This window comes from Sorex araneus, chromosome 3 (assembly GCF_027595985.1).
Source record: "Sorex araneus isolate mSorAra2 chromosome 3, mSorAra2.pri, whole genome shotgun sequence".
Lineage (NCBI taxonomy): Eukaryota > Metazoa > Chordata > Mammalia > Eulipotyphla > Soricidae > Sorex > Sorex araneus.
The window spans coordinates 219,170,539-219,198,496 of NC_073304.1; the positions used below are offsets into that span (position 1 = coordinate 219,170,539).

Genomic DNA, 27,958 nt, shown 5'->3' on the forward strand with positions numbered 1-27,958 from the left:
GTCGATCCAGGTTTGATCCTCAGCATCCCATATGCACCCTGAGCACTGCCAGGAGTAATTCCTGAGAGAAAGCGAGGAATAACTCCTGAGCATCTCCAGATATGACCCAAAAAGCCAAAAAAAAAAAATGTCTGGGCCAGGGGTCAGAGTAACAGTACAGCGAATAGGGCACTTGAAGTGGTCAACCCAGGTTTGATTCCCAATCCACATATGGTCCCTTGAGTCTGCCAGGTGTGATTCCTGAGTGCAGAGCCAGAAGTAAGCCATGAGCACCGCTGGGAGTGGCCCCAAAACAAACAAAAATTTATTCTGGGCCATAGAATAAGTATACGTTTAACTTTTTTTTTTTTTTTTTGCTTTTTGGGTCACACTCGGCAATGCATGGAGGTTACTCCTGGCTCTGCACTCAGGAATTACTCCTAGCGGTGCTGAGGGGACCATATGGGTTGCTGGGATTCAAACCCGGGTCAGCTGCGTGCAAGGCAAACGCCCTACCCGCTGTGCTATCACTCCAGCCCCACGTTTAACTTTTGTTTGTATGTTTTGGGCAATGCCAAGCAGTGCAAGGGGTTACTTCCAGCTCTGTGCTTGGGGCCCAAGTGGTATTGAGAATTAAACCTGGGCCTCCCACATGCAAAGCATGCACTTGATCTATCTACTTGAGCTATTTCTCTTGCCTCATACACCTAATCTTTTGAAAAGTTACCAAACTCTTTCTCAATGTATAGCCAAGGCGGTTGTACCATTTTACATTCCCACCGGTCAATGTGCCTAAGATCCAATTGCTCCGCATCCTTGCCAATATACCGCAAGGCCAGTCTTTTTTTCCGTTTTTCTCTTTTGGGCCACACCCAGTGATGCTCAGGACATTCTCTTGGCCTGCACTCAGGATCACTACTGACGAGGCTTGGGGAAACATAGAGTGACCAGGGATCAAATCTGGGTGGGCCGTGTGCAACGCACAAACCCTTTATCTGCTGTGCTATCGCTCCGAGCCCAGTATGGCCTATCTTCGGATTTGTATACACTTCCTTTGGGGGAGATAGAGGGACCCTCCAAAGCAGTGCTCAGGGGAGTCTTAATCCCAACAGTATTTGTCCAATCAGGCCAGATGGCTCAGGACCCATGGTGCTGGGGACCCCTAGGACCATCCTGAGGTGCTTGAGGGTCACTCAGTGGTGCACTTCCATGGAGCAAACTGAGATCCCTGCTCTGTGATTCTTGGACTCTTTTGGAGTACAAAAGATTAGCATTTTGGGGGTGATTTTTTGTGGGGGCACTTTCAAATAACGCTCAGTGGAAGGTGAGGAGGCAGAGGGATAGTACAACAGGTAAGGGACTTGCTTTGCATGCAGCCAGCCTGGGTTTGATCCCTGGCACTGCATATGGTCCCCCAGGGCCTTTCAGGAGTGAGCACAGAGCCAGAAGTAAGCCCTGACTACCAGTAGCGTTGGCCTCTCCAAATAGAAACAAACAAAAACAATGCTCAGTGATCCTGGGGCTACTCCCAGTAACACCTACCAACCGGGGACCCACAGCCACCAGGACACAGCCAGTGGTACTCAGGGTAAGGTTTTAAATTTTTACATCAAATTAATTTTTTCTTAATTTTTATGTTCTATTAAAATGTTCACCTATTTCCTCCAGTTTTTATCAGTTTACCTGTCACATTTAAATCTTTTGAGTTAGTTTTTAATATATGTAAGGATCAAGGATTTTTCTGTTTCATTTTGGCATATGGATATCCAGCTGTTCCCACACCGTTTGTGGAAAAAGTGGTCCTCTCCCGGCCAAGTTCCTCGATGAGTTTGTCTATCATTAATTATTCACATATCTGTGGTTCTACTTATGGACTCTACTCTCTTCCATTGATCTGTAGCATGACCTCGGACTAATGCCATCACTGCAGCTTTAATCTGGGGGGGAGTGAATATGTGTGTAGGGGGATGGAAAGCATGACTTCATACAGGCCAGGCATGAGCCCTCACAGAGCTGCACCCCCTGCCCACTCACTGTGGTTTTAATATAATCTGAAGGGGCTAGAGCAATAGGGGCTAGAGCAATAGTCCAGCAGGTAGAGCATTTGCCTTGCACACAGCAAAGCCATGTTCAATCCCTAGCACTCCATATGGTCCCCTCAGCCCACGAGGAGTAATCCCTGAGTACTGAGTCAGGAGTAAGCCCTGAGCACAGCCAGGTATGGTCTCCCACCCCCTCTCCACCCCCCCCACCTGCAAACTATTAGGTTGGTTTTTTTTTTTTTTTTGCTTTTTGGTCACACCCAGTGATGCTCAGGGGTTACTCCTGGCTTTGCACTCAGGAATTACTCCTGGCAGAGCTTGGGGGACCATATAGGATGCCGGGGATCGAACCCGGGTTGGCCATGTGCAAGGCAAATGCCCTACCCGCTGTGCTATCGCTGCGGCCCAACAAACTATTAGTTTTTGAAGGCCATACATGGGAGTTCTCAGGGGTCAGTTGTGGCCCTGCTTGAGGGACCTAAGCAATGCCAAGGATCAAACTGGTATCAACCCCATGCAAGAAAAGAGTCTTAACCCCTGTACAGTCTCTCTGTAGTATTTTTGCTACTCTAGATCTTTACACTTTCACATAAGTTTAGGAGCTGCTTGTCAAGGATTGAGATTTTGCTTGGGGTTGGGTTGAATCTAGAGAGTTCCTCTTCCAGGAGATTTTCTGCTGGTCACTACAACAGTGGGTTCAACTCACCTGTGTCCATCATAACCTAGCACAGGAAGAGTTTTATTTTAGTGCGTAGAGTTGCCACTGCTTGCACACCACATGAATTTTGCTCCATCCTTTCCTCTATAGGTCTCCTAGGTGCAAGCCATTCCTTTTCCCTCAGCTCAATGAACCGTCCCTATAACCCCTCATTCCACATCTTCACTGACTCATTTACTCCTCTGTTCTCATCTCCTTTGAAGGGACACAGAAGTTTGAATAATTGGCATCATTCAGGATCATCATTATTATGCCTCTCTGGCCCTGATTAGACAGAATTTTTCCAGGGAAGGAAACAAGTTACTTTTTTTTTCTTTCTTTTTGGGTCACACCCGGCAATGCACAGGGGTTACTCTCCTGGCTCTGCACTCAGCAATTACCCCTGGCAGTGCTCAGGGGACCATGGGATGCTGGGAATCAAACCTGGGTTGGCCACGAGCAAGGAAAATGCCCTACCCACTGTGCTACTGCTCCAGCCCCAGAAACATGTAACTTTTATCCTGGTATTAAAAATATTCCTTTATTTCTAAGCTTCAACTTCCTCCTCCCCCCACCCCCAACAAAACAGGGCCAGAGAGATTGTACAAGAGGAAGGCACTTGCTTTGCAAGTGAAGGACCCAAGTTCAGTCTCTGGCACTACTAGGAGTAACCCCTGAGCACAGAGCAAGGAACTGTCCCTGAGCACCACAAACATTTTTTTTTTTTGCAATAACTGTAGAATCATGTGCAGTTGTAGCAAATATACAAATGATAAAAGATATCAAGTACCTTTTTTTTTCCCGCTTTTTGGGTCATACCCAGTGATTCACAGGGGTTACTCGTGGCTCTGCACTCAGGAATTACCCCTGGTGGTGCTCAGGGGACCATATGGGATGCTGGGAATCAAACATGGGTCGGCCACGTGCAAGGCAAACGCCCTACCCGCTGTGCTATTGCTCCAGCCCCTATCAAGTACCTTTTACCTAACTTTCCCCAACGGTTTCATCTTGAATAACACGGGTACAATAATACCACAAAATTGGCAGCATCAATCCACTGATCTTAATCAGACTTTCTCGGTTTTGTTTTTTTTCCTTTCCCCTTTTGGAGGATTTGGGGCCTATCCAGAGGTACCCAGCCAGGTGCTTCTGGCTTTGTGGTCAGAGGTCAGTCCTGGGCAGGCTGTGGGGGCAGCAAATAGTAAGCAGTGTCCAGGGATCTAATGACCACAATGCAAGGCAAGCTCCTTACCCCTGTGCTATTTCTCCAGCCACAATCCCCCAGGTCTACATTACTCATTTGTACATACATACATTTATATGCAGGCATGTATGTGCTAAGGAGACCTTAGATTGTTGAAGCTTTACGGAGACTTTGTTTAGCTCCTGCTACATAGTGGGGCAACTGAATTCTAGGAACACGTGGTTAAGACCAGGTAAGGTCAGGTAAAGTTTCCACCTTCCACCTTAGTGGAATTCTGGAAAGGCAAGCTTTCATCTTTCCTGTCTTGGTGAAAGGTCTGACCTTTATTTATTTGGTTTTTTGTTTTTGGGGGGAGGAATGGGGCCATACCTGGGGATGCTCAGTGTTTACTCCTGGCTCTGCGTTCAGGAATCACTCCTGGAGGGCTTGGGCGGACCATATAAAATGCCCAGGAAAGGAACGAGGGTGGGCCACATGCAAGGTGAATGCCCTATCAGCTCTACTATCACTCTAGCTCATGTTATTGTTTTGTTTTGGGGTCACACCCGGCTATGCTCAGGGGTTACTCCCGGCTCTGCATTCAGAGGTCATTCCTGGCAGGGTTCTGAGGACAATACGTGGTGCGGGGGATTGAACCCAAGTTGATGTGCAAGACAAGGGCCACCGGCTCCAGGAGTTGTAGGGTTTTTGTTTGTTTGTTTGTTTGTTTTTATTTTTTTTAATTAGTGAATCACTGTGAGGGTACAGTTACAGATTTACATATTTTCGTGCTTTTGGGAGTTGACGTTTTTTGAAAGCCATGCTGCAAAAGCAAGAAGGTGTTTGTTGGACCCTAGGACCTCGTGCATCCACTTTGGGTTATAAACAAATGGGGACAAAAGTCTGTAAGATTCAACGCCAGGCCCAGATGAGATCTGGAGTGGCCGCACACGAAACGGCTCCTCTGCTCCTAAGAGACTATGATCCCGGAGGCCTACTAACCACTTTTGGCACCCAGTGCCTTCTTATAGAAATGCATCTAGACTGTGAACTGAGCTACAACCCCATGCCGCCCCAGGAAGCGAATGGATTTTCTCTCTGGGCCTTATCTTTTTGCGGGGGTGGTGGTGGCACCCACGTGGCGACTGCCATCTTCTAGAACCCACTAACCAGAAGTACGAGTTTGCAGTGACGTGGCATGCAGAAGATCTCGGGAAGGGGGGTGTTACCCGTGCGCTCTCCACCCAGACGAGATCTGGAGCAGCCGCACACAAGAGTAGCCGCACACAAAACGGCTCCTCAGCTCCTAAAAGACTGATCCCGGAGGCCTACTAACCACTTTTGGCACCCAGTGGCTTCTTACAGAAATGCATCTAGACTGTGAAATGAGCTACAACTCCATGCCGCCGCGGGAGGGGGAAGGTTTTTCTCTCTCGGCCTTTTCTTTCGGTGACTTCTGGCAGAAATCTCTCTGGACTTAATTACTAAAAAATCAGAAATCCAAAACCATGTGGCCGCTGTTGTGGCAGCACGAGCTCATATATTCTTCATTCTTTTTTTTTTTCTTTTTGGGTCACACCCAGCGATGCACAGGGGTTACTCTTGGCTCTGCACTCAGGAATTGCCCCTGGCGGTGCTCAGGGGACCATATGGGATGCTGGGAATCAAAACTGGGCCAGCTGAGTGCAAGGCAAATGCCCTACCCGCTGTGCTATTGATCCAGCCCCTATTCTTCATTCTTAGCAATGGAAAACAGACCATCAAATGATGCTTTTTCAGGAGGTTTGATTATTGGGGGACAATTCCAAATAATAATAGTGAGTTTTCTATTGAAATATTGAATGTATTCAAAGTATAGAAAGAATAAAGTGAAGATCATTAGCCACACAGGTGGGAGGGTGGGGGGGTATACTGGGGTTCTTGGTGGTGGAACATGGGCACTGGTAAAGGGATGGGGGGTTGATCATTGTATGACTGAGACTTAAACCTGAAAGCTTTGTAACTTTCTTCATGGTGATTCAATAAAAAAGTAAAAATTAAAAAAAAAGTTGAACAATAGTGTAACCACTTAAAAAAAAAGATTCAAAGCCAGTCACCAACAGACAGTCAATGAAAGGTTCAAGTGACCGCAGCCGCATCTCCTACGGACTCTCACGCAGATTCTCGCACGCTAAAGGTTTCGCTGTCTTCAGTCTCACTTGGCAGGAGGAGAGGGGCTCCGAGCTGGGAGCAGGGATGCAGTAGTGGGTAGGGGGGGTAAGACAGCGCGGCCCAGCCTAGAGCGTTCCCCTGCCACGTTATGCGGCGGACACATCCTGCCAGTGAAAGCCCTCTCCCTCATCTGAAATTTGCCCCCTTCAGCATCTCTAGGCTCTCCGGGCGGTGCATCCTGCCCACGAAGCCACTCGGGAGAGGAGCACGCGCGGCCACGCGGCGCCGCTGTCCTGGCGCGCATCCCTACCCTGCCCGGGGGTGCGACAGTTTGCGCATGCGCACACCCGCGGCGGTTGTTCCCAGGCCTCGGATCCGCGGTCGGCCGGGGGCGGGGCCGGAAGTCATCGCGTCCCCTGGTTGCTAGGAGACGGGCTTCCACAACCCAGACCGAAGTTCTCTGGCTTCTCTGGGTCCCTGCCTGGTGTGGGGGGCGCCCGGAACCCCGCCACCATGGCCGACACCGAGACAGAAGGCTTGCGAAGCACCTTTCCCTCGTACATGGCCGAGGGCGAGCGGCTGTATCTCTGCGCGGAGTACTCCAAAGCCGCCCATAGCTTCAGCAACGTGAGTCCCACCCCACTAGCTCCCACTAGCTCTCAGCCCCCCATGATTTCGGGGGGGGGCTGTCATTTCTATTATCTCTTTGACGGACCACTGTCCCAGAATCGCCCTTGCGGGGCCCATCCTCTGCCCATTTCCACTTGCACCTTGCTGCTGGTTGAATAACTCGCCTTGTAGCTCAGAGGTATGGCACTTGCCTTGTACATGTGGGGCCCTGAGTTCGATCCTCAGCATCACAGACAAAACGAAGAAAATCCTCTACTCTGCATGAATAGTCCCAACTCTACAGTTTTTGTTTGTTTCGGGACCATGATGCTCAGGGGTTAATTCTGGCTCTGCACTCAGGAATCACTCCTGGTGGCACTCCAGGGACCATATGGGATGCTGGGGATAGAGCCCAGGTCGGCTGAATGCAAAGCAAGCACCCTACCTACTGTACTATTCTCCCTGCCCTAACTCTACTTTTTTAAAAAAATGAAATAATTTGTGATGGCCTGGCCACCTTCCATAGAGCAGCCTCAATTGCTCACCGTTGGCTTAGGGGACATGATTGGGAGGCTGCAGGTGTGACATCTTGGGCTCACAGAAAATGGTTCCTGAATAACCTTATTTTACATAATGGGAGAGTCCATTGCTGCACTCCAACCGATAGGATCCAGTGCTGTGTTAGGATACCAGGCTGCTTTTGGATATCTGCTAAGCCCAGAGGGAAGATATGTTATTGCTCCATTTTATGATGAGGAAACTGACATAGCAGTTGAAGACAGTGGTGTGGCAGTGCTAACCATCATAAACGGTCTGCCTGGCTAGTGAACTATTAAATCTTCTTATTTATTTATTTATTTTTTGCTTTTTGGGTCACACCCAGCGATGCTCAGGGGTTACTCCTGGCTCTGAACTCAGGAATTACTCCTGGCAGTGCTTGGGAGACCATATGGGATGCCGGGGATCGAACCCGGGTCGGCCGCGTGCAAGGCAAATGCCTTACCCGCTATGCTATCGATCCGGCCCCTGAACTATTAAATCTTCTTAGGACAATTTCTTTTAGAATAACAGTCAACTTTCGTTCCAAAGGGGGGTGATGGGATAGGCCAGTAACCAGGCCCGAGTTCCCTCTAAGAGCAAGCTTCTCCACTGCTACCCAATCTTTTGTCCTATTTGATCACCAGCCACATCTTCAGACCAGAATTAAGTGACTACAGGAATCAACGTCTGAGTTCCGAAGCCCTACCCCTGCTCTCCCCAATCCCTGCTCCCTCCCCCACCCCCCCACCACACCAATTCTCTTCCAGGATTAATTTTCCACCTTGGAGAAGCTCAGGCAGAAAAGAATACCCCAAGGGAAGACAGCTTTGGGTGAGAAGTGGCCTTTTCCCAGTAAACACAGCTACTTCCTCTTCCTGGAAATAGAGGAAGATCTTGGAAGGGGTTGGGGACAGTCTGACACCTTCCCAAGGTCACTACAGCTCCGGCTAGGGTAATGACCTCAAACAGGAGAGAGTTCACCTCAGGGAGCGGGAGAAGTGCTTTCCACTCCCACTTCTGCGATAAAGCCACAACCTTTGTTTTCTTGGCATTTTCATCTTCATCTCCCAAAAGTGATTTCTGTTCAATTAGCTCAGGGGAGAGAGAGAAAGAGAGAGAGAGAGAGAGAGAGAGAGAGAGAGAGAGACAGACAGATAGACAGACAGACAGACAGACAAGACAGACAGACAGAGACAGAGAGAGGGACAGAGACACACAGAGAGAGACAGAGACACAGAGAGAGAGAGAAGGAGAGAGAGAGAGAGAGAGAAAGCTAGCAAACTGGATTACCCAAGGCGTAGCTGACCTCAAGCTGATTTGGTTAGCCTGCAGAATACTCAGCCTTTGGAATAACATTTTAGATTGTGACGTAAAGTCATACGAGATTTGTGGTTGAATGTGAGACACAGCAAAGAGCCTGAGATTCTACCAAGTGGAATGGATGAATGCCAGACATTGAGGAAATTTAGTCTTTAGAGAGGTTCTTAGTCTCCGTTCCCAGCCTGGGGCTTCCACCCTAGTCCTGAGATTTTGCTTTTGTGGAGGATGGCTTTGCACGCAGATGGTGGCGTTAAAGAAGGTTACCCCTGGCTGGGGCAGAGTGGTAGTACAGCAGGTAAGGCACTTGCCTTGAAGGCAACCCACCCAGGTTCGATCCCCAATATCATATGGTCCCTGGAGCCCACCAGGAATGATCCCTGAGCACAGAGCTAAGAGTGAGCCCTGAGCACTATCTGGTGTGGTGCAAAAACAAAACAAACAAAAGATCTAGGTAGTGCTGTTTGGGGCCTGATGGGTCCAGAGATCTGTTTTCTTGCAAGAGGGTTTGGTCAACTGTTTCCGGTCCAGCTTCTCGCCTGCCTTGCTTGGTGCCTGTCCACCTGAGTGCTTCCTTTCTCAGGCACTTCACCTTCAGCCCGGAGATAAGAATTGCCTGGTTGCCCGCTCCAAGTGCTTCCTGAAAATGGGGGAGTTGGAGAAGTCCCTGCAGGATGCTGAAGCTTCACTCCAGGATGACCCGAATTTCTGCAAGGTGACCCTGCGGGCTGGAGGACCCGGGCTGTCCTGAGCACTTGGAATACAACCTCTTGTTGGTTGAAGATGTGGCTGAAGATGCTGCCAGACAGCTTCTCTTCCGCCCCTTCCAAGTTCCTAAAGGCCTTGACTTCCTCCCCTAGCAGGGAATATTTTTTGTTCGGGGGTGTGGGGGGGGGCACATCCAGCAGTGCTCAGGAGTGACCCTGTCACTGCACTCAAGAACCACACCTGGTGGGCTCGGGGGACCATACAGGATGCTGGGGAATCGAACCTGATTGGCCAGGCTTGACCATGCAAGGCAAACACCCTACTCGCTGTACTATCTCTCCGGCTCCATGGCAGGGAATTTTGCAAAAGGCCGAGACCCTGTACACCATGGGAGACTTTGAGTTTGCCCTGGTGTTCTATCATCGAGGCTACAAGCTGCGGCCTGACCGGGAATTCAAAGTTGGAATTCAGAAAGCCCAGGAAGCCATCAACAACTCAGTGGGAAGTGAGTGCCCTGGGGGGCCTTGCCAGTCTGGTCCAGGGAGGACGGTTGGAATCCTGAGTTTTGGAGGAAGGGCCTGCCAGGACAGTGTCTGGGCAAACTCTTCTGGGCCCGTGGGGAACCTCCTGCTTGCGCATTTCCGGGGACGGGGCGCTTGGAAGATGTCCTGGCTCCCTTTTGCTGAACCCTGCAGCCGCTGGATCTTCTTGGAACCCCAGGTCCGCAGTCAGAGAACAGAGAGGAGTCCCAAACCTAGCCCTCCCTTGCCCTGGCTTCCACCTTGTCATCTTATGCTTGATCTGTCACCAAAGGAGGCCCTTCCCCAGCACCTCAGGGAAAGGGAAAGGGGAGCAGAGAGAGGTGCCAGAGCTTGCCCTGTGGGTGGCAGGGTGTGGAAATAGTGCAAGAGCATGATCTTTGGGTCTAGGACCTCCTCCCTCTGTTTGGAAATCCTCCTGCCTGCGGGCCTTGGGCTAGCGGGGGATGTCTACCTCTGAGGAGAGTGGCCCCCGACTGTTTATCATCAGCTGTTTCTCCATAAAAAGGAGTAAGAGGTCGCGCCCGGGGGCCTGGCAGCCCTGAGCTCTGGCTTCGGTCCTTGCAGGTCCTTCTTCGGTGAAACTGGTGAACAAAGGGGACCTCTCCTTCCTGAGTAAGCAAGCCGAGGTGAGGGTCCTGGTTCTGAAGTGAGGAGAGAGGCGCTCAGTTCTGGGGGGAACCTCTTTGCTGGAGCCTTGGGGGGGGGCAGCCGGGAACTCTGCCTCGACTTCACAGATGCCACGCGAGTGTCCTTGCTCTAGTGTGCCCAGCCTCTGGGACCCTGAAAGAGAATAGGGGTTGACGGGCTCAAGGGCTGAGGCCAGGACCCAGAGCTCCCCTCTGAGGCTTGGCCCATCTTGTGTTTTTTTTGTTGTTATTGTTGTTGCAGAGTCTGAAAGCCCAGCAGAAGCCTCAGCCCATGAGACAGATCCTCACCCTTCCCAAGAAGGAAACCAAGCGGAAGGGCTCGTTCAAGAGTGAGAAGATTGTCCGCCAGCTTCTGGGGGAGCTCTACGCGGACAAGGAGTACCTGGAGAAGCTTCTTTTGGATGAAGGTTTTCAGTCCTTTGTTCATCCCAGGGAACAAGGGGTGAAGGCTGTGGGCAGTGGGGAGAGGCCAAATGCCAGAGGCAGAGCCTGTGGTGTAATATCAGCTGACATGGCCCTCCAGGCGGGTTTAGAGAGGTGGAAACTGAGGCATACAGAGGTCAGGTAGGACATTTGTCTTGCAGTGTGGGTTCGATCTCCAGCACCCCATATAGTTCCCTGAGCACCACCAGGAGTGATTCCTGAGTGCAGAGCCAGGGGAAACCCCTGAGCATCACCAGGGGTGACCCAAAAGAAAAAAAAAAAAGAGGTCAGGTAACCACCTAACTCTGCAGCACTCAGATTTGAATATAGAACATTCATGGTCAGAGTTGTGAGCCCAGAGGGAATGCCCACACTGCAGGTGCCTTTTTCACCCTGGCCTCATAGGACCCTCAGGACATGGCCAGAGTGATAATACAGAGGGTTTGCCTTGCACGTGGCAGACCCAAGTTCGATCCCTGGCAGCCCCTATGATCCCCTGAGCACCACCAGGAGCAATACCTGAGTGCAGAGCCAGGGTTAACCACTGAGCAGCACTGGGTGTAACCCACCCCCCCAAAAAAAAAACCCTTGGGGGCTGCATCCTTTACAGGGACAAAAGAATCCATCTCAAGTGCTGGCAGGGGAATCCTAGGGCACCCATCCTGGAAGGTTCAGTGTTTTTGTTTAGTTTTTAGGCTACACCCAGCAGTGATCAGGGCTTAATGTTCACTTTATGTTTAGGGATCACTCCTGGTGGAGCTCAGGGACCATATGGGATGCCGGGGATGGAAGCTGGGTTGACCGTGTGCCAAGCTAGCACCTGAACTCCTGTACTATCTCTCTGGCCTCCTAGAAGGTTCTGGAACTGCATCTGCTAAGCTCTCCTTTTATTTATTTATTTATTTATTTATTTGCTTTTTGAGTCACACCCGGCGATGCACAGGGGTTAGTCCTGGTTCTGCACTCAGGAATTACTCCTGGCGGTGCGGGGGGACCATATGGGATGCCGGGGATCGAACCCGGGTCGGCCGCGTGCGAGGCAAACGCCCTACCTGCTGTGCTATCGCTCCGGCCCCTGAGCTCTCCTTGTGTAGATCAGGAGCGAGAGATGCTGACTGGGCAGTTGTCCAAGGTGACAGGCGAGTTAGCAGTGAAGAGTGGCCACTAGAGCCAAGGCTCCTTACCTCCAACCTAGGGTCCAGCCCCCCCCAACCCCTCTGCACCCCCATGGGACAATGACAGAACGAGACGAATGGACGGAGCCAGGAACAAATGTCTCCGTCAGCACGGGGGTGGGAGTACTGGCCTACTGCCGAGAACCAAGGGCGGAACAGCTCTTGAAGCTGAAGCCAGCGTCTTCCCTCCAGAACTCACGTTCCCCCACGTCACCGCGGCTCCCCTGCGGTGCTGTGCCATGGGGCAGCCTCCGTGTTGGCACACCTCACCCACAACAGGCCCGACTGCGTCTGGGGTGGGATGGGGTGGCCTCCGCATTGTCCCCGTGGCCCTGCTGCCACAGTGTCACTTTGCCACCAGCTCTGACCTCTGGTCAGTCAGCCGGGCAGGGTTGGGGCACACACCCCTCCAGCCCACTTGGCACCTGGAGAGCCGCTTGGCACAGGCGACCTGGACCCGGTCATGCCTTGAGACTCGGTCGGGTCTGCAGCCACCCCTGAGGAGCGGGAGTCCCAGGGGCGGGGGACTTTCCCAGAAGCTGTCACCAGGGCCCACACCCCTCCTGCTAGCTCCTGGCGTGCCTGCTGCCAAGCTGGACCCTGTGTTCTCTGGCTGCCCTTGGGCCCGACAGGCCCCTGGCCCCTGGTCCCCGACAGGCGTGCTCTCAGTCCCCTGGCTGTTTCCACGAGTCCTGGTCAGGCTCTCTGCTTGGGGCTCCAGATCCAGGGACCCCCCCAACCCCCAAACCCAGAGGGGCCGACTCCCCTGGGGCCAGCCCTAGCCGGTTCCTCTTCACACGCCCTTGCCCCAGACCTTATCAGAGGCACCATCAAGCAAGGCCTGACCGTGGAGGACCTTATCCTGACGGGCATCAACTACCTGGACACCCGCAGTAACTTCTGGAGGCAGCAGAAGCCCATCTACGCGCGGGAGCGGGACCGAGCACTGATGCAGGAGAAGTGGCTGCGGGACCGCAAGCGCCGGCCCTCGCAGACGGCTCGCTACATCCTCAAGAGCCTGGAGGACATCGACATGAGTGGGTGCCCTGCTGCGGGGGGAGGGGCTGGGCCTGGTGCTGGGCGGGGGCAGACTGGGCCCCTTGGCCCTGGGATGGTTGGGGCGGCAGCCACCCTCCCCTGCTCTCCCCAGTACACATTGCCTCAGGGCCAAAGCCATAGCACAGCGGGGAGGGCGTTTGCCTTGCACGCGACTGGCCTGGGTTTGATCCCCAGCATCCCATAGGGTCCCCCGAGCACCGCCAGGAGTTACCCCTTAGAGTCACTGGGCATGACCAAAAAGAAAAAAAAATGCACCCAGACCCCAAAACCGGACACTTGGCCTCTCCCCCTCCTAGTGCTGACCAGTGGCAGTGCTGAGGGGAGCCTTCAGAAAGCTGAGAAGGTGCTGAAGAAGGTTCTGGAATGGAACAAGGAGGAAGTGCCCAACAAGGACGAGCTGGTTGGAAATCTGTACAGCTGCATAGGCAATGCCCAGATCGAGCTGGGGCAGATGGCAGCCGCCCTGCAGAGCCACCGAAAGGACTTGGAGATCGCCAAGGAATAGTGAGTGCCAGTTCCCCGGCTTGCAGAGGCGCAGGGCTGGCAGGGCGGCTTGTGGCTGCGCTCCCACGTTCTGCTCCCGAGTCCAAGCGGGTTCCCTGTGGGCAGGGCCGCCTGCCTGCAGTCTGGGAAGGGGTAGACCTATGTGTGGTTTGCAGGGGGTCTCCGGGGCAACAGCCCCACAGTGCTCAGGAGACCAGCAGGATGAGGCCTTCTCTGTGCTTCGGTCCTCTGAGCCATCTCTCTAGCCCGTCTCTTTTTTTGGAGAGGAGGGTCACACCCAGCGATGCTCAAGGTTACTCCTGGCTCTGCACTCAGGGATCACTCCTTGCAGTGCCCAGGGGACTGTATGGGATGCCGGGGATTAAACCCAAGTTGATGGTGTGCAAGGCAGGTGCCCTCCCCGCTTACTAGCTCTCCAGCCCCACAAATTAAAAAACAAATTTTTTTTTTTTTTTTTTTTTGCTTTTTGGGTCATACCTGGCATTGCACAGGGGTTACTCCTGGCTCGTGCACTCAGGAATGACTCCTGGCGGTGCTCAGGGGACCCTATGGGATGCTGGGGATCGAACCCGGGTTGGCCACATGCAAGGCAAAACGCCCTACCCGCTGTGCTATCATTCCAGCCCCCCAAAACAAAAAGTTTTTAAGGGGGAAAAATATTGTGGACTCAGGTCAGAACCCCAGGGCTTTGGATTGTACCATCTCCCCAGGCGTGGCCTCAGACAGGTCCCTCAACACTCCCTGGCCATTGGGCAGAAACTGCACCAGCCCAGCCCGAGAGGGTGGAGGGTGGAGGGACGGTACAGGGAGAGAAGGCGGCCGGGCGGCGGTGCAGCAGCCACCACGTGACAGGCACAGGACCCGGGTGCACACCTCACACTGAGCCCTGGTGGCCTTCTAGGTGATGGTCACGCCAGGGACCTTCAAAGTCCTTGGTGACTTCCTTGGCCCCGTTTCCACTTGGCCCACGGTGCTGGGCCTCTCCGAGTTTCCCATCCTCCCACTCCCCCTTGCAGCCAGACCTGGCTCCCCCTGCACTCACAAACCCCCTCTCCACCTCTCACCTCTCCTCCTGCTACTAGGCCTCACCCCTCCTCGTTGCCTGCTGGCTTGGAGCTAAGCCTGTGATGGGGCCTTGGGATGCTCTGCGCATACACCCCCACCCCAGCCCGGGCCTGGCCCCCCACCCCAGAGGTCATACAGGTGTCCTGAGCTTTCTTGCCGCTCCGAGCCCTCCTGCCCCTCTAATGCTCCCTTCCCCGTTCCTTCTCACCCCTTCCTGCATGCTGACAGCAGTGTCCTGTACATGCTGCCAGAGGAGAGAACAAGCAACACTTTGACCGCGCATGACACTGACCTGGGTTCAATCCTTGGCACCCCATATAGCACCCCGAGCCTGCCAGAAGTAATCCCTAAGCGCAGAGCTAGGATTAAGCCCTGAGCACAGCCGGGTATGACCCCCCCCCCAAAAAAAAGGAAAGAAAAGAAAACTGACAGCAACCGACCAAGCTGGCTTTGATCTGGGTCCTGGCACTCAGCTGCATGGATCTGATTCACCTTCATGGTTTCCTCATCTGCAACCAAGGCAGAGTACCAGTGAAATGGGTCTCTCCATAGTACCGCGGGGAGGGGGTTTACCTTGCACCTTGCTGACAAGGGGTTGATCCCCAGCCTCCCATGTGGTCTCCCAAGCACTGCCAGGAGTCGTTACTGAGTGTAAAGCCAGGAGTGAGCCCTGAGCACTGCCGAGTGTGGCCCCCCCAAGTAAGACAAAAACATCTCTCCAGTCCTGGGAACCACAAGCATCTCCGGGGGGGCCTAACCCTGAACTTCCCACCAGACCTACCTCCCTTGTCCCCCAGGGAGCCCTAATCTTAATCCGTCACTCCTGCGTTTGACCCCACCAAGGCCCTCCACTACCGGGATCCCTCCCTGGCTAGGAGCCTTGGGCATGTACCAACTTGAGTGCAATACAGAGCCCCTCATCTTCCCCGCCAAACCTCTTACCAACACACAATGGTGCCTACGTGGCTACGTGGTCCCCCGAGAGGAAGTCAGGGGACCTCAGCCACTCCCACTTTCCCTGCTCCCCAGAACCCCTTCCCACGCTTTGTCCTCCTCCAGCTCAGAGCAGACCGTCCTCCTCCTCCTCCTCGTCTGATTCCTCCGTGGATCCAGGTGAGCGACAGACCCAGGCAGGCACCCCAGCCTGAGAGTTGGGTTTGGCCCAGCTTGGCTGTCCTTCCTGCCAGGGCCTGTCCTGGTCACTTTGCAGGCCCCAGGGCCCTGCGCTCCAGCCAGCCCCTGGTGGCTCTGTTCCTGCTAATCCCAGAGAGGCACTGGCCTGTCCTTTCTCACCAGCTCTTTCTTCATCAACCCCCTCGGGCCCACTGGCCCGGCCCGGCCTCTGAAATTTAAATAACTGTCTGATTCCAGAAAGCCTTCCCAGCCCCGGGTGGTGGTTTGGAAATCCAGCTTCCAGCTCCCGGCTGCCTCTCCACATTTTATCTTCTCCCTCTGCCCTGCAGGACTTGGCGCTTTGGAAGGGAACTTACTTGCCGCCCTTTCCCTTCGCAGCCACGGCGGCGGGCACTGTGGCAGGGAAGAGGTGTGGCAGCGACTGGGAAAGAGGGTTAGTTCTGTTAGTTCCCGTCAAACTGCACGTCAGGGGCTGGAGCGATAGCACAGCGGGTAGGGCGTTTGCCTTGCACGCGGCCGACCCGGGTTCAAATCCCAGCATCCCATATGGTCCCCTGAGCACAGCCAGGGGTAATTCCTGAGTGCAGAGCCAGGAGTAACCCCTGTGCGTTGCCAGGTGTGACCCAAAAAGAAAAAAGAAAAAACTGCACGTCAGATAGGACAGTGGGCAGGGCACTTGCCTTGCACGTGGCCGACCCCCCTGTGAGCCCCGGCACCACGTAAGGACTCCCAGTCCACCAGGAGTGATCTCTGAGCACAGCCAGGGATGAGCCCCCAAACAAAAAAGAAATCCCGCCTATGCAGCACCCTCAGTGGCCGCCCCCCACCCCCGCCCGTGCCCCTCTCCGGTGCCCTAGAACTGTCTTTCCAAAGTGGCCAGCCCCTGGGGCCACTGCAGTCGCCAGGGTGAAGGCCGCAGGGCTGCAGGGCTGCAGGGGTGGGGACTTTCTGCAATGCTCTACGGGGGTGAGGGATTGAGGGGTGGTGTCACTGATGTTTTTCTGAAAAGCAGGTGGTAGGACAAATGAGTTTGGAACCCTTGGTGACTTGATTGTGTGCTTCTGCATGACTTTTTTTGGCGGGGGGATGGCGGGGGGGAGGGAAGCCTGGGAGACTTTGTTTCTGGAGTCATTCCGAGTGGTGACTTGGGGGCTACTCCTAGCACAGTGTCCAGGGGACCATGTGATGTGGGGGGATCAAACTGGGTCTCCTGCAGGCAAAGCCTTTTAGCCTAACCTTTTTTTTTTTTTCTTTTTGGGTCACACCCGGCGATGCACAGGGTTTATTCCTGGCTCTGCACTCAGGAATTACTCCTGGCGGTGCTCGGGGGACCATATGGGATACTGGGAATCGAACCCGGGTCGGCAGTGTGCAAGGCAAACACCCTACCCGCTGTGGTATCGCTCCAGCCCCTAGCCTAACCCTTTGAGCCATATCCTGGCCCCCAAGTGACTTATTTCTCATCAGATGTTGGCCTGAGTAATGGATTCTAGTGGACCTAGTGGACGTGTCCACTCTGCACACTGGACAGAGCCTCTGCTCTGCCAGGTGCCCTGAGAGCACCAGAGCGATGGTACAGCAAGAAGGGCACTTGCCTTACATGCAGCCCACCTGGGTTCCACCGCCAGCATCCCATATGGCTCCCCAAGCACCTCCAGGAGTAATTCTGAGTGAAGAACCAGGAGTAACCCCTGAGCACTGCTGGCTGTGCCTCCCCCCACCAAAAAAAAAAAAAGAGAGAGAGAGAAAAAAAACAAACCCTCAGGGTCTCAGGTAGGAGCAGGGCTGTGGATGGGGCATAGACAAGGGCACCCAGAGAGCTGGCCGGGCTGAGGATTGGGGGTGTGCAGGATTGCAGCAGAGAAGGGCGGAGGGGAGGGGGTGGACCTGTTGCCTCACGAAGGGGGTGTGGGTGGGGTGGGGAAGGGACCTGCTGGTGGGGGGTACCCAAGAATATTGAGCCCCAGAGCAGTGTTCTACTAGGGCCTGTGCATGCAGCAAACCGGAAACTCCTCCCGCTGCCCCGCGCCCGCCCCTGGGCATCTCCCTGGGGCCACGTCGCGAGGTGTCCTTCGGGTGCCCTTTCTGGCGTATTTGCCCACAGCTCCCGGGCACACAGACACACGTCCCCTTTGACGGACGGGCAGAAGCTGCCCGTGCTCAGAGGCCGCACCCGGGAAGGGAAGGCAAGGCCTGGCCGGGAGGCGTGGCCACAGGCCAGGCTCCGTAAGAAGTCCCCGAGGGCAGGAGCTTGGGTTGTTGCCGTCCGGCCCGGCGGGCACAGGGAGCCGTTGGCGTGGGAGCGCCCACTCGAGGCGGAGGGACGGGTGGCAGGCGCATGCAGGAAGGCCGCCGGGGTGGGAGCGGAGAGGTCCCCGCGGCTGCTGCAGAGGCGCGCGATCTGGGCTCCTCACTGCCGCCTGCTGGAGAGGGCTGAGACTGCGGGTGAGTGCTGGTTCCGGTTTGGTTGGCTGGGAAGAGAGAAATCAGAATTTTTTAAATTTAATTTAATTTAATTTTTTTTTTGCTTTTTGGGTCACACCTGGTGATGCACAGGGATTACTCCTGGCTCTGCACTCAGGAATTACTCCTGGCGGTGCTCAGGGGACCATATGGGATGATGGGGATCGAACCCGGGTCGGCCGCGTGCAAGGCAAACACCCTACCCGATGTGCTACCACTCCAGCCCCGAGAAATCAGAATTTTCATATGACCGCGGTTAAACATCAGATGCAGGCGCTGAGACCAGCACCATAGATGGTCTCCTGGGCATTGCCAGGAGTGACCACTTAGAGTCACCAGGTGTAACCCTAAAATCCCCCCTAAAAATAAAAGAATGAAGGGCAGATGTCACGGGGAATGCCATTGGTTCTCTCTGGGTGGGAGGCAGGGCCATCCCCGGTGATGCTCAAGTGATTCCTGCCAGCGCTCTTTTTACTGATTTACTACTGGATTTTTTGGGTCTTTTTTTGGAAGGGGATGGTGGTTGGTTTGGGGGACACATTTGGTGGTGCTCAGGGCTTATCCCTGATACTGCATTCTGTGATCACTCCTGGCAGGGCTTAGGGGACCTTATGGGGTGCTGGGAATAAAACCCAGGTCGGCTGCATGCAGGACAAGCTCCACTGTACTATCTTTCCAGCCCCTAATTTGTTTTTTGAGGGGGAGTGAGGCACATCCAGGGGTACTTAGGGGCGACTCCCACCTGGATGTTTATTCTTGCAGCGGCACCCAGGGGACCCTATGGTGCCAGGGCTGGGACCCGGTGCTCCTCCATGCAAAGCCTGCACTCTGGCCCTTGAGCCCGGGCCCGGGCCCCTAAGTGTGAGTGCGGCCACTGCCAAGTCAGTGTCCCGCTTCCTCCCCACAGTGACCTTCCTGATGCCAAGTCGAGAGCTCTTGACAACATCGGCAGGGTGTTTGCACGAGTTGGGAAATTCCAGCAGGCCATTGACACGTGAGTGACCAAGGATTGCTGCTTCCGCACCCAGTGACGCCACCGAGCCTCAAACCGGATCCCCTTTTCCCACTGGGCAAAGGGGCACCTGAACGTGGCTGGTGTCACGTCTGCCAGGCAGCTGTGGTGGACAGGCCCCCTGGCCAACGCGGGGGCTCATCAGGACATCCCTGAGTTGACTAGAACCATATTTCTCTGTTGGCCGATGGTAAGACGATCCTGGTGGGCCTAGGAGACGGCACTCAAGTGGCAAGGTTTGGGGCTGGAGCGATAGTCCAGCGGGTAGGGCATTTGCCTTGCATGCAGCCGACCCGGGTTCAATTCCTGGCATCCCATATAGTTCCCCCCGAACACTGCCAGGAGTAATTCCTGAGTGCAGAGCCAGGAGTAACCCCTGTGCATCACTGGGTGTGACCTACTGTCACTGTCACTGTCATTGTCATCCCGTTGCTCATCGATTTGCTCGAGTGGGCACTAGTAACGTCTCCATGTGAGACTTGTTGTTACTGTTTTTGGCATATCGAATATGCCACGGGTAGCTTGCCAGGCTCTGCTATGTAGGTGAGATATTCTCGGTAGCTTGCCGGGCTCTCCAAGAGGGGCGGAGGAATCAAACCTGGGTCGGCCTTGTGCAAGGCGAACGTCCTACCCTCTGTGCTATCGCTTCTGCCCGGGTGTGACCCAAAAAGACAAAGATAAAAAACAAGTGGCAGGGGCCGGAGCGATAGCACAGCGGGTAGGGCGTTTGCCTTGCACGCGGCCAACCCTGGTTCGATCCCTGGCATCCCATATGGTCCCCCAAGCACCGCCAGGAGTAATTCCTGAGTGCAAAGCCAGGAGTAACCCCTGAGCATCGCTGGGTGTGACCCAAAAAACAAAAAACAAACAAACAAACAAACAAACAAGTGGCAGGGGGGCTGGAGCCATAGCACAGCGGGTAGGGCGTTTGCCTTGCACACGGCCGACCCGGGTTCGAATCCCAGCATCCCATATGGTCTCCTGAGCACTGCCAGGAGTAATTCCTGAGTGCAGAACCAGGAGTAACCCCTGTGCATTGCCAGGTGTGACCCAAAAAGGAAAAAAAAAAAGTGGCAGGGTTTGGCCTTTGACACCATACAGCCCGCTGAGCACCAGGTGGCCCCAAAACCTTCCCAGTGCTGGGGGGCCCTTCTAAGTTACAGAAGAAAGCGCCCCCCTCCCAGAGCATGTGAGAGCTAGATGATTACGAGCGGTCCCCTACTTGCCGCCCCCAGGCTGACACTGAAGGACTGGGCTGAAGCTCAACTGTCCTACTCTGACAGACTCCCATGGCCCCTGCTTCTGTGACAACATGGTTTGATTCTCAGCGGGTGACTCAGCCCCAGAGACTGGAGGGAGCACCAGAACCAGACCCCCTGAGCTTTGAGTCCTCAGGCCTGTCTCTCGACTAGAAGAGCCACATTCACGGCAGGCACCAGGGGCTGAGCGGCAGAAACAAGGAGAATGCATCCGTCCCCTTGTATTGTTGTTGTTATTATAATTATTGTTGTTGTTGTTGTTGTTGGTTTGGGAGCCAGACCTAGAGGTGCTCAGGGATCTCTCCTGGAGGACTCATGCGTCCATATGGGATGCTGGGAACCAAATCTGGGACGGCAGTGTGCAAGGCAAACACCTTGCCCACTCTACTATCTTTTAGGCCCCTGTTGAATCTTTTAAATGTTAATTGAAGTGTTATTTTATAAATATTACCTTCAACTTTTTTTTTTCTTTTTGGGTCACACCTGGCAATGCACAGGGGTCACTCCTGGCTCTGCACTCAGGAATTACTGCTGGCCATGCTCAGAGAACCATATGGGATGCTGGGAATTGAACCCGGGTCGGCCTCGTGCAAGGCAAACACCCTACCCGCTGTGCTATCGCTCCAGCCCCGGAGGAACAATTTTTCTTGGGCCTCCCAGCAGAGAGCCTTGGCCTCAGGGGGGCTGAGATCTAGGCTGAATTCCTGAGCCTGGTTCACTGTGTCCCCAGATGGGAGGAGAAGATCCCTCTGGCCAAGACCACCCTGGAGAAGACCTGGCTCTTCCACGAGATTGGGCGCTGCTACTTGGAGCTGGACCAGGCCTGGCAGGCGCAGAACTATGGCGAGAAGTCCCAGCAGTGCGCCGAGGAAGAAGGGGACATTGAGTGGCAGCTGAACGCCAGCGTGCTGGTGGCCCAGGCCCAAGGTAGGGGCTCAGGGAGGCCCAGCTGCACCCAGGGCCAGGCTGGAGCCTGCTCGAAGGGGCTCTGAGGAGGCAGATGCCTCCATCTGCACAGCCAGGTACAGCGTCGGGCCAAGGGCAGGGCAAGCCAGTCAGGAGGGCTTTCCTTGCGATCTTGGGGGTGGGAGGGGCACACCCAGGGGTGCTCCAGGGTTATTCCCTATGACTCTGGGGGCCGGCGGTGGACTGAACCAGGGTCTGCTGCATGTAATACAAGTGCCTCATCACCCTTCCTATCCGTCCAGCTCAAAGTCATAGATTCCCCAAATCACTGAGGGCTTCAGCCAGGCTTTTCTTTTCTTTTCTTTTTTTTTTTTTTTTTTTTTGGTTTTTGGGTCACACCTGGCGATGCACAGGGGTTACTCCTGGCTCTGCACTCAGGAATTACTCCTGGCGGTGCTCAGGGGACCATATGGGATGCTGGGATTTGAACCCGGGTTGGCCACATGCAAGGCAAACGCCCTACCCACTATGCTATCACTCCAGCCCCCAGCCTTTTCTTAAACTCCGACCCATACTCAGGGGGGCCATTGTACAAGCTCACTGGGGACAAGACGTACCCCTCAGGGTGGTGGTTATCCTGAGCCCAAGCCCGAGGGCTTCTGGGGTCTGGGTGGGGCCTGGAGAACCGGGATTTAGGCGGAACAGTTGCAAAGCGGCAGCCTGGGAGGCGCCGTATACTGGGAGGAAGGAGGCAGGGCCTGGAGGAACTTGGGTTCTGCACCCTCAGGCCCAGGGGCCTCTGGCAAGAGCGACTCGGGGCCTCAGTTTCCTCCTCTCTGCATCTATCTACCACATGGGGTGCTGTGTGGTGTGAGATAGGGGAACCTTAACCACAGAAACACTCAGGGCTGAAGAGAGAGCACTTCTTGCCTGAAGTGGCCAATCTGGGTTCAATCCCTGGCATCCCATAGGGTCCCTGAGCCCTGCCAGGAGAAGCCCTGAGCACCATCAGTGTGACCCAAAAACAACAAGAGTGCTGGAGCAATAGCACAGTGGGTGGGACTTTTGCCTTGCACGTGGCCAACCTGGGTTCGATTCCCAGCATCCCAAAGGGTCCCCTGAGCACCGCCAGGAGTAGTTCCTGAGTGCAGAGCCAGGAGTAACTCCTGTGCATCGCCGGGTGTGACACAAAAAGAAACAATGACAGCAACAAGAAAAACCCAACACAAAAGAACAGGAACTGGCGGGTCTAAGAGTGTGGCTTGGTTGATAGTGATCCCTTCCTTCCCCTCTTAGAGCTTGCCCTGGCCCCACATGAAGTTTGTGTTTGGGGTTTGGCTTTGGGGCCACACCCAGTGGTGCTCAGGACTTAGTCCTGGCTCTGTGCTCAGCAATCACCCCTGGCAGAGCTCAGGGGACCATATCGGGTGCAGGGAATTGAACCCCGGTTGGCAACATGTAAAGCAAGCACCTTCCCTCTCTGTATTATCTCTGCAGCTGCGTAAGTCACACATTTTAAAAGGGTGACAATCTATTGCTCACTCCACTTCCGGTTCAGCCTTAACTGTCAGTTGGGTGAAGGCACTGAGCTGCCTCTTCTCGGGGTTTCCTGTACAAGGGAAGCTTCTAGCCACTGGAGCACAATATTTCATGGATGTGTGTGTGGGGGAGGGGCAGGAGAAATAGTATAGCAGGAGGGCACTTGCCTTGCAGGAGGCCAACCCAGGTTCGACCTCCAACCCAGCATCCCTTGGGGTCTCCAAGTGCCGAGCCAGGAGCAACCCCTTAGTTGCCGGGTTGTGGCCCCCAAACAAAACAAAACAATTTTTAAAACTTGATTTCCATGGTGTTGTTTCAAAAAAGAAATAATCAGGGGCCCTTGGGGAGTAGTTCAGGGGGCAGGGCATTTGCCTTGGCTGATCTGGGTTTGATCCCCAGCATCCTATAAGGCCCCCTGAACACAGCCAGGCGTGATTCCTGAGAAGATCCCAGGAATAAGCCCTGATCACTGGCAGACATGGCCCCAAAAATAACAACAACAACAAAAAAACAAAACAGAATTACCCCCTGGGGGCAGGTGGGCCAGAGGCGAGACTCAGGGTCCCTTCCAGGAGCGGCCCTTTCACGTCGTTTCTGAAATTCTGAGTTCACATTCAGAAGAAGAGGGCTATTTCCTTTCCGGAAAGTCAAAGCTGGAGGAGTTGTCACCTAGCCCGGAGACGGTGGCCGCCGCGTCCCTGACCCCTAGCCCGCCCCCTCGCTCAGCGCCGCCGTCAGGGTGGAGGGGGTGCTGGGCGCCAGGGCTGCGGCCTCCTGCCCACTGCAGGGCCCAGCTCCCGCCCAGCACCCCCGCGGTCCCCTGTCTCCCCACCTTCCAGTGAAGCTCAAAGACTTCGAGTCAGCTGTCAACAACTTCGAGAAGGCCCTGGAGCGAGCCAAGCTGGTGCACAACAACGAGGCGCAGCAGGCCATCATCAGCGTGAGCCCCTCGGCACCCGCCCACCGCGCGCCCACTCCCCACGGGGCAGGTCCTTCCCGATGCCCAGCAAGCGCTTCTGCAGGGAGGAACCAAACCCCCAGCACTGGCAGAAGGAGGCAGAGCCTCCCGGAGCCGCCTGCAGCACCTCTCCCCTGCACCCACCCCGCGCTTCCCAGCTGTTCTGTTGTGGGTGGGGCCCGGCTGAGTTGATTTTTGGACTAGCCCCATGGAAACCCCCGGCTCCGGGAGACAGCAGTTTAACTGTCCTGGCTTCTGAGCAACCCTGGGACAACCTTCCTGCTTTTTCCTGCCTGTGAGATTGCTTTGGGGGCCTCTCCACACTTCCCACCACTACCACTCATGCATGCACGCACACACGCACACATATATGCCTACGCATGCACACACACATACCCATATATTGCAGACACATGCATGCACGCATGCACAAATGCACACACATGCCTATGCATGCACACATATACCCATACATTGCAGACATACACACACATGCACACACACGCGCACACACATGCATACACATGCGTATGCACACACATGCCCATATAGTGCAGACACTCATGCACACACATGCTTACTTACACACATACCCACATATTGCAGGCACACATGCACATACAAACACACATTTATGCTCTCATACACGCACACTTACAAACACACACATACTCCTCCTTCTTTCTGAACAGGCTTCCACATGCCTCTTAGCATGGGCTGTTCTCTATGCCTGACATGTTCCAAACCCTCCACTCTTACCCCCTGCCCAGTTACTGCCCACTCCTACCTCTTGGCCTGGGCATGTGCATATGTGTCCCCTGCTCCACTGTCCAGCATGTCCTGTCAAGGCCCAGGACACTTTGTGCAAACGGTCCAGGCAACCGAGAGCTGGGCCGGGAAGCCCCGCGCTGCCTTTCCTTCCCCAAGGCTCACTGCACTGCTGGACCCCTGCAGGCGGACGTGTCCTTGAGGGTTGGCATAAGCCCTGGCCCCCAGTTCCTGGTCCCTGCAGCCACCCCAGCTCTGTCCCTTGGAGTTCACTGGGGTGGAGCCCCCAGAATTTGCACAGGGTCCCTGTCCCCAGGAGTCTGGGCCAGGGCTGTGGGGTCTCACTGCAGAGTCACAAATCCTACAGACCCCCTGAGACAGCGCAGGACCTGGAAAGGGATGCTAAAGGGTAGGGTAACAGTGGGTAGGGGTGCAGAGGGGCTGCCAGGCCCAGGAGAGCCCAGGCCTGTGTCTGGGGGTCCAGCCTGGGAGCGGGCATGAGCCCTGACCCCCTTGAGGTTTTAGGGTGCGAGCCTGTAGTTTAGTGGGTCCCAGGGAAGCCCCACGTTCCTGTAGAACAGTGAAGTTGCTCTCAGGACACCCAGAACCTAGCACTTCTTTATCCACTGAGGGGTTAGCCCCCCTCCCCGCAGCCCTGTTCCCCTGCTCCTGGGTGCCAGGTCAGACCCCCACAGTTGCCCTGCCTGGGATCACCCCCTGCTCCTGTGAAGGATGTGCAGCTGCAATCTGGCACCACCCGTGGTGTCTGCACAGCCATCTGGCAGCTCGGAGCTGGAGTCTCGCCCTGGCGGGTGTGGGCCCCCCCAGTGTCTCTGGGGTCCCAGGGCTGGGATGGCATGTCCAGCAGCATGCATGCAGGTGTGGATGGGCCAGACCAACTCTGCCCAAGGCACACGGGCCATGGGTCGTTCAGTCCACATTTCCAGGGTGCCGGGTCTTGTGAGAAGGCTCTTCTGGGGTGCCTCTCGGAGTCCCCAGTCCTGTCCCTGCCTTGCTGCCCTGCTACATGCCTGCAGCCTCCAACTTTGCACGGGCTGAAGCCCAGAGCGGCTGGCGATGAGAAAACGGAAATCGGGGGGTAGCACTCAAGCACAGGTCTGCCCCAGGCCAGAGGTGGCCCTCTGGCAGGGATCCCATGCCCAGGCTGGGGGTGACCCCAAGTCCAGAAGCCTAATGAGCCTCCGGGTAGAGGTCTCGGGGCGCTGGCACACAGGTCAGTGCCAGGCGGACTCACGGCTCCCTTCCCACCCACAGGCCTTGGATGATGCCAACAAGGGCATTGTAGAAGGGCTGAAGAGAAACAGTTTCCGGGGGAGTTTCTTCGAGAAGAAAGGTGAGCCTGGACACCCCAGCTGTCCACACCTCCTGTGCGAGCAGGGGGGACCCCACCTGCACGGGGACCCAACTGTGCTGCTGAGCCCCTGGCCCCTCCTGTTCCCAAATCTCCTGCCCCCTGCCCCCTCTCCTGCTCCCATCCCCCATCTCCTGTTCTCTGTCCTCCTCCTCCTGTCCCCACTTCTCCTGTCCCCCTTCTCCCATCTCCTGTCCTCCCACCCTCCCTTATTCTGTCCCCCACCCGCTCCATTCCCCTCATCTCCTGTCTCCACTGTCCCCGTCCCTCCATTCCCAGTGTCCCCACGCCTCCTGCATGCTCTGCTATCCCCCTCGCCCCCGCACTTCTCCATCCTGGTCTAGGGAAGGCCCAGTGGGCGGCAGCTGCCAGCACTTCCCTCCCAGAACAGCAGGTGGCAGCATTGCCCCAGCTCCACAAAGCGACCTTTTCCGGCTGGGAACTCGAGAGCCCCGAGGACTCCAGGAGACCAGTGGCATGTGGGCAGAGAATACGGGGCAGACTCGGTGCCTTTTCCCTGTCACTGCTGAGTACAAGGAGCAAGGATCCCGCTGGCTGTGAAACTGTCCTCCAGCTCAGCTACCTGCTAGCAGGCCACTGGCGTTTGGGTCGGGACCTGTCTAGCCGCAGAGGGAGGCCCCTGGAGAGAAGCAGCCCTGGCTCGTGCCCGAGAGGCTGGCGGCCTGGGCCCTTATTTCTTTGCAGAATGACTTTCGCGTGTGACGTTTCCTCAGTTCCCAGGTCCCTTGCCTGCACACTCAGTGACACTGTGCAGTTTCATGAGAATCCACTGATGGAATCCTCCTGCCTGTGTGCATGTATGCGCGCGGCGTGTATGTGCGTGTGTGTGCTTGTGTGCACGTGTGTGCGTGTGTTTGAACTTTTTCTTTTTTGCGGTGTTTTGGGGTAACACCCGCCTGTGCTGCAGGAACTACTCCTGGTTGTACGTGCTCCGGGGCTGCTACTGGTAGTGGTGGTTGGGGGGGACCCAAGGGTGCCAGGGATGGAACCTGGACTTCCTGCAAAACATGTGTGCGACCCGCTCTGGGGTCTCTCCTTTTGGAAGGGGGATGCAGTGTCTCATCGGCACACAGAGCCAACACGCTTTTCTTCCCGCACTCACCCGCTTCTCAGAAGAGGAGGAGGATCTGCAAGGGAAGAAAAGCAGTAGGAGGCAGAAGATGCAGCCTGAGAAGGCGGGGAGCCACTGGGAGCAAGAGCACGGGAGTGACAGGGGCCTAGACGCGGACTCATCCCAGGAAAAGGTGCACAAGAGGGTGAGCAGGACGGGGGAGAGCAGCGAGCGGGAGGATTCGGAGAGCGGCAGCTCTTCCCAGACAATCGAGCCGAAGGACTCAGAAGATGTGGCGGGGGGGAGAGCAGCACAAGACCAAAGAACACGGAAAGAAGCAGGCAAGAGAAGAATACAAGTGGCCAAAGCAGAACTGAGGGAGATCTACAGGCGGCCCTCCGAGCTGGACCAGGCCCTCTCAGGGTCAAGCCTGAGGGACTCCGAAGAGCTAGAGGGAAAATATTCAGAAATCTTCCAGAGAGACTTGGGAGAGCCGAGGAACGCAGATTCGAGAGACCTGAAATACACAAGGCGTGCCAAGAAGGAAGGTGAATGAGGCAGGTGGGGCAGGGGGCAGAAGGGCCGGACAGAAGGGGCCTGCCCCGGTGAGACTGACTTCTCACGGACCCCACACAGGTCCCCTCTGCCTCTTCATGCCACTAGGTTTTCTTTGAATACAAACCTTTCACTCTTCCCCAGCCCGAGTCTGTTGTTTCGCTCTGCGTCCCCACCCACCTCTGAACACGCTTCAGAGAAGGTGCTCGCGCTGGCCGGGTGAGCCGTACCCAGGCCTGCAGGAACACGGCCTCTTCCCCAGGCCTGTTCCAGGGCCAA

At 55.3% G+C, this 27,958-nt stretch overlaps 1 protein-coding gene across 1 annotated transcript; it reads left to right on the forward strand.

The window, feature by feature from the left end:
* Nucleotides 1–6,421: 6,421 nt before the first annotated feature.
* Nucleotides 6,422–27,769, forward strand: ODAD4 (outer dynein arm docking complex subunit 4). Its single transcript, XM_004608964.2, has 12 exons — nucleotides 6,422–6,679; nucleotides 9,102–9,233; nucleotides 9,581–9,731; nucleotides 10,333–10,394; nucleotides 10,657–10,822; nucleotides 12,826–13,050; nucleotides 13,369–13,576; nucleotides 19,146–19,232; nucleotides 21,240–21,436; nucleotides 23,794–23,894; nucleotides 25,956–26,034; nucleotides 27,187–27,769. Exons 1-12 carry the CDS (start codon nucleotides 6,566–6,568, stop codon nucleotides 27,678–27,680), a joined length of 2,016 nt encoding a protein of 671 aa, XP_004609021.2. The 5' UTR covers nucleotides 6,422–6,565; the 3' UTR covers nucleotides 27,681–27,769.
* Nucleotides 27,770–27,958: the final 189 nt, after the last annotated feature.